The sequence below is a fragment of the Pararge aegeria genome, chromosome 4 (assembly GCF_905163445.1).
Source record: "Pararge aegeria chromosome 4, ilParAegt1.1, whole genome shotgun sequence".
Classification (NCBI taxonomy): Eukaryota; Metazoa; Arthropoda; class Insecta; order Lepidoptera; family Nymphalidae; genus Pararge; species Pararge aegeria.
This window is the reverse complement of record NC_053183.1, coordinates 18,243,930-18,255,293: the sequence shown is the minus strand read 5'-3', so window position 1 is coordinate 18,255,293 and position 11,364 is coordinate 18,243,930. Positions and strand designations below refer to the sequence as shown.

At 37.7% G+C, this 11,364-nt stretch overlaps 1 protein-coding gene across 2 annotated transcripts; it reads left to right on the top strand.

Annotated features, from left to right (window-relative positions):
- The first annotated feature begins 2,843 nt into the window (after positions 1-2,843).
- On the top strand, positions 2,844-10,787 carry LOC120623436. Of its 2 annotated transcripts, XM_039889465.1 has the most exons (6): positions 2,844-3,134; positions 4,441-4,480; positions 7,466-7,642; positions 8,205-8,374; positions 9,517-9,683; positions 10,465-10,787. In XM_039889465.1, the coding sequence occupies exons 3-6, from the start codon at positions 7,474-7,476 to the stop codon at positions 10,661-10,663; spliced, it is 705 nt and encodes a 234-aa protein (XP_039745399.1). In that variant the 5' UTR covers positions 2,844-3,134; positions 4,441-4,480; positions 7,466-7,473; the 3' UTR covers positions 10,664-10,787. The 2 variants fall into 2 exon arrangements, with proteins under 2 accessions (XP_039745399.1, XP_039745398.1); XM_039889464.1 differs by lacking the exon at positions 4,441-4,480 and having other exon boundaries at positions 2,847-3,134.
- The last annotated feature ends 577 nt before the right edge of the window (positions 10,788-11,364 follow it).

Genomic DNA, 11,364 nt, shown 5'->3' with positions numbered 1-11,364 from the left:
GTGTTTATTTATGACAACCCTATTGAAGATAAGAGACCGACACATGCATAGTAACGAATAGTACGCTACGCGACTCGTATTTTATAAAGTGACAGGAGTCACATGATTTTAATTTTGCGAGATGTTAGGGCTGTGTCTGATTTCTTTCAGTAAAAACTATGGCAATGGTTTACTCAAAAACTATTGGGTTTTCGGTTTCACAGATAAGTTTCAGAGACACTACATAATCCACCTCTGAAGTCTGTGGAGTATTATTTCGGTTATCATTTAAACGTTGCATATATATTTGTATGTTAATTGTACTTAAATGAGTCGCATACTGAATAACGCGGGATGCAAAATCTTAGTTCTAAGTTCCGTGGGAAAACAGAAATTCCACGTGAGCGATTATCACAAGGAATATTATTAACCGCAAATGTTACGAGTTAATTTATCATGTCTGTACCCTTACATTGACACGCTCGCGAACGTTTAGTTGCTGCCGAGTATCGAAACACCTGATCACCAGGGTAAAATGGAATTAAATTTCGAAAAAACATAAAAATTAATTCATAGTTAGTAACCATCAATTCATTATCCTACTTTGTTTTTGCGGCATATCTTTGTCGGTATGGGGTAACTAGCCTACCACCAGACAATCAGAAATTATAAATGTCTAAATTGCCTCCGCTGGAAACCGAACCTCGGACCTCCCACTTATAAGCGCACAGCGTCACAGCGCTCAACACTGAGCTACGGAGTTGAAACGTTCCTTTAATAGTCAAAAGTTTTTCACAATTCTACAGCTACTGATCTAGACAAAACGTTTGTAAAATAAAAAAAAATCAAAAGTGCACGCCTCATAATCTCATTCATTACAATAAAATTGAGATTATTTGTAAATAATAATCAAACTACATCTAATTATACCGTGAAAGTTAATAGGCTTCTATTCCTTAAAATACTGGAGCCTACAAAAAATAACCAACTCGATAATTGAAGAATTTTTCACTCGTCCGAACTTTTTAAACAACTTTTTAATTAGTTTAAATAATAAAAAGAGATTTAAAAATATCATGTGTGTTAAAAATAGTGTTTTTTCTCAACATTTGTCTATTTATATTCACTTATAAAAGCAATAAAGAATAAAAAAGTGACATTTTGAATTGGAGAATCACTCGGTGTGCGTAAACTGTAATACCCACCTCTACGCTTCGCTTATAAGGCGTGCAATTAGTAGAGAATGTGCAATTGTAAACCATGTGACATTCGATCAATTGTGCGCAGAGGCAGGGTATGCAATAAGTAACCAGATGATATACTATGAAAAAAATCTCCAGTACGTGTTATAAAAAACTTAACAGTCGGCATTGTAAAAAATTTTTTATATTATCCGCGTACCCTGTGCATACCCTCTATGCACGCCACTGATTGTGATATAACGGTTAATAGTGCTCCGCTACTCGAAAACGAGCGGACGAATCTCGAACTAAGGGTAAAGAGTTACGCTCTTGGAATTTCTGTGTGCACTGGAAACGCACCTACTCTTTAATGGGATAAAACTGGGTGATTGCAATTTTTATATCCTCATCAGACTATTAATGTCCCACTGGGTACCGACCTGACTCATCGGAGCGAGAGAACTAGAGCATTGACCCACCACGCTGCTCGAATATAGGTTTGTAAAGTAAAACTTTTATTACATCGTCTTTTTCGGCTGTATGTTGCATGTCGCGTGACGGTCGGCCGCGAAGTAGGGATAAAGTCACAGAGAGACCAATAGCGTATAGACTATCACTCATTAGTGCCAGTGCTCGGCCACCAGCACGATGGCGGGATGATATCGTCAAGGCAGCAAGAACTAGATGGCGACAGAAATTGGCTGACTATTGATGATGATTTTATGTATTTTTAACCACCTTACAAAAAGTACCACCGTAACTACACAATAATAAGTATTGCACGGGTTATGCTCGTCGGAATAAAGCTGATGATGAAGTGCCTAAATAGTTCTTTAGCAGCAACCTCAGCCATTAACGCCCCAGCTTCAGTACACATTTGGCTATTAAACATAGATCATTGCTAATCCAGCCGCTAAAAAGCGTTTTTAAGTGCTGCTATTGTGCTATTCTTTCCTCCATCTGACAAAGAGGAGGCAATATTCGCTGGAGGCAAGCGGCCCAGGACCGTGTATTGTGGAACTCCCTACAAAAGACATATGTCCAGCAGTGGACGTAGATTGATTGACATGATGATGATGACTGTGCTATTAAAAAGGTAATACGAAGTTACTATATGATGAGCACCGACTTAAAAATGTTGAAAGTTTGACACCTCATCCATACAACTATTTATAGTTACCTAAATAAAATAAATAACTATACTACGACAGTACACACATCGCCATCTAGCCCTAAAGAAAGCGTAGCTTGTATAAAACTAAGCTTTAAATTAAAATTTTAAAACCTCGTACAAGGTGCCAACTGAAAATCAACGCTGTATGCTCCCACTGGCGCATGCAGCATAATGCTGAGCTGGCACCTTTTTTCTAGTTTGTGCCACACATAACATATGTGGTGTTGTGAATATTGTAATGTGTGGCGCAATGTAAAAAATAAATGTTTCTTTCTTTCTTTCTTTCTATTATTGAATACTAAGGTAGCTGATGAATATTTTTATGAATATAATACTCATAACTCTTTATAATATATACAGATACCCACGCAAAAACATCCATGTTCATCTCACAAACATTTACCAGTTTTGGGCATCGAACATGGCATTGCGCCAACCGACTATCGGCTGTTGTATGGATGGGAGTCAAACTTTGAAGCTGTTTTAAAACCGCGTATTCTCGTTGTGAAACGCAAGCGCCACTAATTAGGCCAAAGATAAATGTGCGAATAGATTTAATGTACCAACCAAGATTATATTTTGCACTGACCCAGCTCCTTCCCAATACCAATGTGTGCGATATGTCAGTATTCTAGAACTCAATGGCGAGACGTGACGCGTTGTGCAGTGCATGACGTCGTAAATAGTGAATGATTTGTATGCGTTTGTTTGTGATTTCAATATCAACTTCATCAGAGTGAATTGTGGGGGCATTTGTAATTAATTATTTTGCTATCATTGCATTGGATTGCGGTTAACAGGTTCGTTAATAAATATATTTAAATAAATAAATTATAATTTTGTTTAATTAATATTTTAATTAAATCTAAAATAAATTATTATTTAACTATAAATTAGGTACCTAGATGAAATAGATAGCGAAGTGTGTGTGATTCAAACCATATTATTAATGCGTTATAGCAGTGATAGCCCAGTGGTTAGGAGCTCGACTTCGCTTTCGTGGGGTCGAGTTCGAATCCCAGCACGCACCTCTAACTTTTCTAATTTATGTGCGTTTTAAGTAAAATATAACTTGCTGCAACGGTGAAGGAAAACATCGTGAGGGATCCTGCATGCCTGAGAGTTCTACATAATGTTCTCAAAGGTGTGTGGGGTCCATCAGCGAGCGTGGTGAACTACGGCCTTAACCCCTTCTCATTGTGGGAGACCCGCACCTATGACGTACGCATCATCATATGATGATGATCAATGCGTTATAAATACGAGGTGGATTGAAATCTATTTAATTATATTTAGTTAGTGCATTGGTTCGATTTCGACGTAGTACCCTCATATCACAGAATGGTTGTATTTGTAATTGTAAAATACCAACATTTTACAATTTTATTTGCTAGCTGTTGCAATCGTTTTTGTTACGGTTTTTTACAAATCTCGTGGGAAACGCTTGTTTTCCAAAATATAAAACATGGATTGTTTCAACTTTTCTTCCTTTCAACTAACTTTATGCCAAAAATCAGGTTGATCAGTTAGGGCACAAACAATCGAACACACTGTAGTATTTATTAGCTGGTTCCAATCGACCTTGTCATTATACAACGTGTTACCGAATTACGAAGTTCTGCTGGAGGGTGGATAAGTATATTTCATAAGGAATCACCATGTGAAGATATTAAACCAAAAGAAGCAAATTTATTTCTAATTCAAAACATTTAAGTGTTTACTTGTTGTAACATTAAAGATAAAGATAAAAGACCGACACGCGCAGTACCTTTACAATAGATTAAATAGGGAACAGCAGTCACTTGATTTTAGTTTTGCATGTGATCAGGGCTGTATAACCTATGGCAGTGGTTTACTCAAAAACTATTAGCTTTTCCGTTTTACAGATAACTTATCAGAGACAGTAAATAATGTTACTCTAAAACCTGTGAAGTAATATTTCGGTTTCCATTAATATGTTGTATATAACAACCATATAACATTTGTCTTGTTTAATGTATTTTATAATCTTTCTTTATTTAGTACAATTTAGTTAGTGTACGTGGCCCTGCTGGAATATTTGGATTAAAAATAAAGCCTATAAAACAACCAAAATATTTTTTTCAGAAACCCAGCAATAAATGAGGGAATCGGGTGTTTAAAGCTGGTAATATATCTATATATATAATAGAAAGTTGTGTTAGTTACACCATTTATAACTCAAGAACGGCTGGACCAATTTTTATTGTATTGAATTTTTTGGATTCCTCTTAGACCGGAATAGGATAATAAGTATTAAAATATAACATTCATCAAAACAAAATTATCCGCGGTACGAAGCTCGCCGGGACAGCTAGTTAGTAATAAAATCATTTTTTTTTAATTCCATATAAGTAAGCCTTAGTAAATTTTAATACAATACCTACCCCTAACAGTTAGCTTGTTTCTATATAAATTACATCAGTTCCCACCAGGTGGCATTGCACTGACGGGCTAACTTATAGGGAAAAAACACCCACACACACATACAGCCTAACTAACGGCAAACGCATATTTTATATCGCTTTCATTCAGTTGTGGTAAACAGGGCAGTGACCTGAACGTACAGTTTTATTTTTGTAAATAGAACATTCACTCTATTTGTATAGGAACCTAGTCACGATTTGGCAGACAACCAATTTTTTTTGAAAATACCAATACTTTGCCTACCCGTCCGCGGTTTCCACTTCAGAACACGTCTGCCCTAACGGCCATCGGTTGTGCGAAGGGAATTTTTTTATTTTTTTTTTTTTAAATAATAAGTAGTAATAATTGACAGTTGGCCAACCTGATTGTTAAATGTGTTGTGCCCAATGTGCCTGTAATTATTGAAGTTTTCACAGATGATCTTTTTTTGCTTTCACAACAAATACTACCAAAAAGATAAAATAAATATTTAAAAGGGTTTCCATATTACAGACATATTTTTTTGTCGATTTTATAGATAACGCTTATAGATAACGTTTTTATAGACAATCGACCGATTCTGACTCGCACTGGGTCGGTTTATTTAACATTTTGGTACTGAACCTCAAAAGGATTCGTAATTTTTACCTTACTAGTTGACCCGCCTAACTTCGTATTCGTTCTTCGTCACCTATCGGGTCCAGTTTTATTTCCAAACTAGATTATACGTGGCTGGGCGGCCCGCGGATTATCGTTTTCGCGCTCAGACAGAAAGACAGACGCGGCTTTGTTTTATAATACGGAAAGATAAATAAATTTTTATTTGCATGGATTCTATTCTAAGAAGTAGTAGTTGAGCTGGAGAGGGTGCGGTTGCTGGTGTACTCACAGGAACACTTCTACTCCCTGACTCTCATAGTCGACCGGACAGAGATTAGGAATTAAAGGAGAATTCTCTTTTCACGTGACACGATGTATAATTCGCAATTGCATGCGCACATATTAATTTAATTGGGGCATCACTTAAAGATTAAATGCTTATTTTACGTAGATAAACTTTATAGCGTGCAAAAAGAGATAAGACAGTTTTGTATAAGTATAATAATGTTATCACATGATTAAGGAATAAGACGCCGACCATGAATACAGAACAGTGCACTATAAAAATATACTAGTACGCTTGTACTTATATACAATGTTATGTGTCTTTCTACTAACTGCAAAGACTACTGCTACTGCCCATGTAAGACCACCCTTTAGAATAAGATGTTTTAGATACTAAAAGTAGCCTACGTTACTCTCCGTCCTTACATCAATTGTTTTGATAGGAAGTGAATGAAGGACGTTTTCTCGTATAAAAATACGAATGCTCCTGTAAACCACCCTTGTGAATGCGATGTTTTTTCTGGACCAAAAGTAGCCTATGCTTCTCACCTTCCTTTCAGCTCTAGGTCGAAATTCAAGTCGCTTGGTCACTTAGTTTACGACTCAAAGAAAGGACAAACTAGTTAGTATTAATTAGTTACTGGTATAAAAACTTTTATTTCGACCATGGATATTTTTTGCATTCTCCTTTGGCATTGTGTAGGTATTTACGTTGACCTTTATACCTGTATGCGTGATAAAAAAGTGGCCACACAAAACCGTGTTGCGAACAATACTTTGTACAGAGCAAACTTATGTTTAGATCTACTTTCGTAGTGTGCGGTGACCTCTAATCAGTCCGCTGTCACGTTGTTATTGCCACCAATTGAGTGTCGCCATTTTGGTGCTGTACGTTGATCTTAGACGGCCGACTGGCGCAGTGGGCAGCGACCCTGCTTTCTGAGTCCATGGGTTCGATTCCCACAACTAGACAATGTTTGTGTGATGAACAGGAATGTTTTTCTGTGTCTGGATGTTTATCTATATGTTATAAGTATTTATGTATATTATTATTCATAAAATGATTCATCAGTTATCTTAGTACCCATAACACAAGCTACGCTAACTTTGGGTCTAGATGGCGATCTGTGTATTGTCGTGGTATATTTATATTCATTTATTTATATCTCATACGAGTGAACAGGGTAGTATTTACTATTTTTAAAAACATTATATTAATTATAGAGACACTCATTGGTATATCCCGTGTGTCGCTTCAAATGGGGATTTCAAATAAGATGTCGTAAAGGGACAGCTGTGTTTTGAAATTTTATGGTTTATGTTTGGACAGGCTGAAGGCAAGGCAGTGTCTCTTGTGTTCCACAAGTGCATGCGGCTCATTACTGACACTCCTACCCACATATTTACACAAAAACGGCATTAGAACCCCAGCTGCAAAATTGCGGTTTGGATGCAGTTTTTTCGCGGTTGTCATTTGCATCACAATTGCATACCCATTACGCAGTCCGCTTCCAGTCGCTGTGCTATCGGAAATTACCTAGACTGCCTACTGATGGGAATCAAGCGGTTTCCAAGGGATTTGTAAAATCCGAAAAACAGAATAATCCCACGGGATTTAAAAACGCTGAAAAACACTGCCGAAGATCGTGGGCTATCTAGTATAATTTTTTTTTTATGATTTTGCAATTTTTGATATAATTATTATTATTATGACTCTGAGAACTATATAGCTATAATAATAATTAGTTTAGCTATAATCGTTATTGAACGTCACAAAAATGACGTCCATCAATTTGTCTGATTCAAACCTTGATTTTTTTAGGGTACAAAATGGGATTCACGCGGCAATGGGACGCCTCGTGTCCACGAGTGTGGGACAGCTGGGAAGAGGATGGTGTCAGCTGGGTGATCCAAGATCTGGCACCGGAGGATGACGACAGAGCCCTGCATATCCTCGAGAAGGACTTTTTACCTGATGAAGTACTGTGCGCCTACAGTAGTATGTTGACTAACTTAGCTTATTCACTTCGCGTTTAGAAGAGATTTAGCGTTTTACTTTGCAGATAATTTATTTACTTATAGCATTTCATATTATAAGACAGGGTAAACTTCAAAGCACATGCAAATTCTGGTGATACTGAGCTTTCAATGTGGTCAAATAATCTCTGGTCAAATTGCAACGATGCCACCAGCTCTGGAAAAATTAGACGACGTACTTATTAACATACAGACACAAAATAGGGACTTATTTACATAGAGAACAAAAATGTTTCTCGCTTTTTTTGATCATGTACCTACCGAATAGTGTTTTGAATTCTATACCAAAATAAGGACAGACAGTCGCAGTGACAGACCGACATTATTTCTTGCTTCGACAGAATAGGTAATATTTATTTAACTAGACAGCGTTATTATTATCTTTTTTCTATTGTTAGTGTAGTTTTTTCTACATACGTAGAATAAGGCAGAAGAATTTTTTGTAAAAAGATTTTTATCTTGTTACGCCAAAGAAGTAAAACTTCTGACGCGTGTACATAAGTATACATACGTTTTTTTTTAAGAACTTACCGAAGACCCAGAAAGCGTAAAGAGTATGGTCAAATTTTGGCATGACTGTCTAGCACAGAGAATGAGCCTCGGCTGCTACACCGTCACCAACGGCAAGAAGACACTAGTAGCTCTCAACGTGTGCGTTGTAGATACTATCGAGGAACGGGTTCCCAGCACACCGGTTAGTATATACCTTAAAGTCAGTTCCCACAGACACCTCAGGATTTTTAAAGATGGCAGCCGTAAACGCTCAGAGCTGTTCACATAGACCGGCTGGGTGAGTGTCTCACGTCAGGCTTGCGACGGACGGCGACAATTTCGCTTGTATTTATTTGTATGCAAAAGTGACGCTTGACAGCAAAGATCGCGCGATTTACGCCCATCGCAAGCCTGTCGTGAGACACGTAATTACCCTGCGGCTGGAAGGACAGGCGATGATAAAGTTGGGCAAATTTGATGAATACGTAGCTATTTGAAAAAACTATTGCTGTCTCGCCGAGGCTAAACTTGTATATCTTCCCCCGTAGAGTGCGATAGGGATAGCTGCAGCTCAGACCGATTTGATCGATGCGATTCTTTTGCTAATGTGTGGGTGAGACGAAAGTATTTTGTTCACTTCCACTGCAAATTAGCTCTTTTCTTCTATCTCACCTGGTTGAAAGTGATGATGCAGTCTAAGATGGTATTGGGCTGACCTGTTAGTCTTATTAATTAGGTACCGGCCCACTACAGGGCACGGGTCTAGGCCATAATCCACCACGCTAGCCACGTACGGATTGGCATACTTAACATGCCGTTGAGAACATTATAGAAAACTCTCAGGCATGCAGATTTCCTCACGATGTTTTCCTTCAAATTAAATCCCATAACAACCTCTAATTGGTTTCTACCTGCATCTTACCCGAAAGCATTTCGCTAGGTATATTATGAAAACGAAGCTTAATTTGCTATGCTCCGCGAAAAGCAGGAGAATCTGTATAGTGTAAATTATAATTTTTTCCTTAAAAATCCTTACAACAATTATTTAATAATTGTTTACAATTATTCATTGCAAAGTCAACATCTCCTGAGGATGCTCCGGTTTCGGAACATGCATAGAGGGTACATTTCCGGTGATCCGTTTGGTGTGGAGTATAATGATTGAAAAATTTATAAATTACACCATACAGATTCTCCTGCTTTTCGCGAAAAATAAGCTTAATTTTCATAATAAATCATGGAATTCCGAAACCTGCTTCAATCCAATATTTCACTAGGCGTTAAAGATTATTGGTTTGCTTGTCATATCGGTTCTGAAGGCTTTATTTTTTGTCATCTAAACAGATCGAAGGAGTAGCGTGGAATAACGTGTACCGCGCTATCGAGTACCTCGAAGAAAAATGCGATCCGTTCAAGTACCTGAAGCTTGACACAATACTGCACGCACTTGGTCTGTCCGTGCTAACTGAATATAGGGGAAAACATCTCGGCAGCAGGATTCTAGCAGCGAGGTGAGTAACATCTTATTAGTACCATAGTTTATACAAGGAGAACAAATCAGTGAGGGAATTGTGTAAGAAAAACCTATTCATTTACACTGGAATTCCTGCAAATCTAACATACAGTCCATTCAAAGAGCCCAAAATAGAATCCTCAGAGCGATGGCAAATGCTCCCTGGTTTACACGCAACACTGAGATCCATCATTACTTAGGAGTGCCAACAGTAATCGATGAAATTAATAGCTTTAGCCCCTAATATCTGTAACGCTTGGTAAAACACCCCAATCCACTGGCATACAGCCTACTGACTGTGGAAAGAACAAATAAATATAGTCTATCGACTGATTGTAGATGACAAAAAAATTACACTGGAATAAAGCGCAACTATAACTTTTTATAACGAATCCCAGCACGCACCTATAACTTTTTTAAGTTATGTAGGTTTTAAGCTATTAAAATATCACTTGCTTCAAAACATCGTGATCAAATTTGCATGCCTGAGAGTTCACCATTATGTTCTCAGAGGCATGTGGAGTCCACCAATCCGCACTGGGCCAGCGTGGTTAACTATGGCCTAAAGTCGTACGATTTTAGGCCATATTCCACCCTTCTCATGGTGGGAGCAGACCCGTGCCCGTGGGCCGGTAATTGGTTGACATGATGATGACGATGATGATGGAATAAAACTACTGTATACTGTCGTAGTATATTTATAAAAAAAAAACAGGAATACACTTTTATTGTACGCTTTTAAGTTTTATCCACTGACTACTTTGACCCTTGTTTTCCAGGAGGCCACTCTGTCTAGCTCACGGTATTAAGGCCACAGCGACCATGTTCTCGGGGCCCGCGTCGCAGAAGTCGGCAGCCAGGGCCGGTTTCAGCACCATCTGCGCTGTACCCGGAAAGGAGTTGGCCGAAAACGGCATGAACTTCCCCAAGGACGATAGCATCGTTATAAAGCTTATGGTGAAGAGATACGACGAATAAATGTAAACTGGCCACTAAAAATCAACTTATGCCCATTTTCACTTAACACAGGAATCGCTTAAATCGAATGCATAATGATTTAGGCAATGTCGTTAAAAAAAGTTTCACCAACTCTTAGGTAAAAACTATTAGTCTAATGTAGATGTATGCCTAGGTATAACCTAAGGCGTTCCTTAAAAAGCATTGCCTTGTTCATCGTTAGTGAAAACGGGCATAAGTACCAATTGGAATTGCACAAGAACCGTTCCGTATCAAAGTGCAATATGAAACTGTACAAACTTTGTAGTTTTTTTTTTTTCATATTGAATATGAATGTACTTTTATTGAACACCACAAAAAGTACATAAAAAGAGAAAAGTATAACAAAACAACGTTTACAATTTGGCGGCCTTATCGCTGCATATCGATTTCTTCCAGGCAACCATTGGCGGAGATAAAAAATATATAAAATAAATATTTCATTACTAAATATTACATATTATATAATTATAAAGAAACATAATTAAAGCGGTGATAGCCTAGTAGGGTTTGTTTTGGGGGGCCGAGTTCCCAGCATATATATATAGAATCCCACCTCGCACCTCTAGCATTTCTAAGTTATGTGCGTTTTTAGCAATTAAAATACCACTTGCTTAAACTGTGAAGGAAAACGTCGTGAGGAAGGCCTGCATGCCTGAAAGCTTTCCATAATATTATCATAA

Excerpts from the sequence above, each read along its gene's own strand:
- LOC120623436 (XM_039889465.1), top strand. The coding sequence starts at position 7,474 with ATGGGATTCACGCGGCAATGGGACGCCTCGTGTCCACGAGTGTGGGAC. Across the intron at positions 8,375-9,516 it reads AACGGGTTCCCAGCACACCG|ATCGAAGGAGTAGCGTGGAA; the intron begins GTTAGTATATAC and ends TCATCTAAACAG. Across the intron at positions 9,684-10,464 it reads AGCAGGATTCTAGCAGCGAG|GAGGCCACTCTGTCTAGCTC; the intron begins GTGAGTAACATC and ends CTTGTTTTCCAG.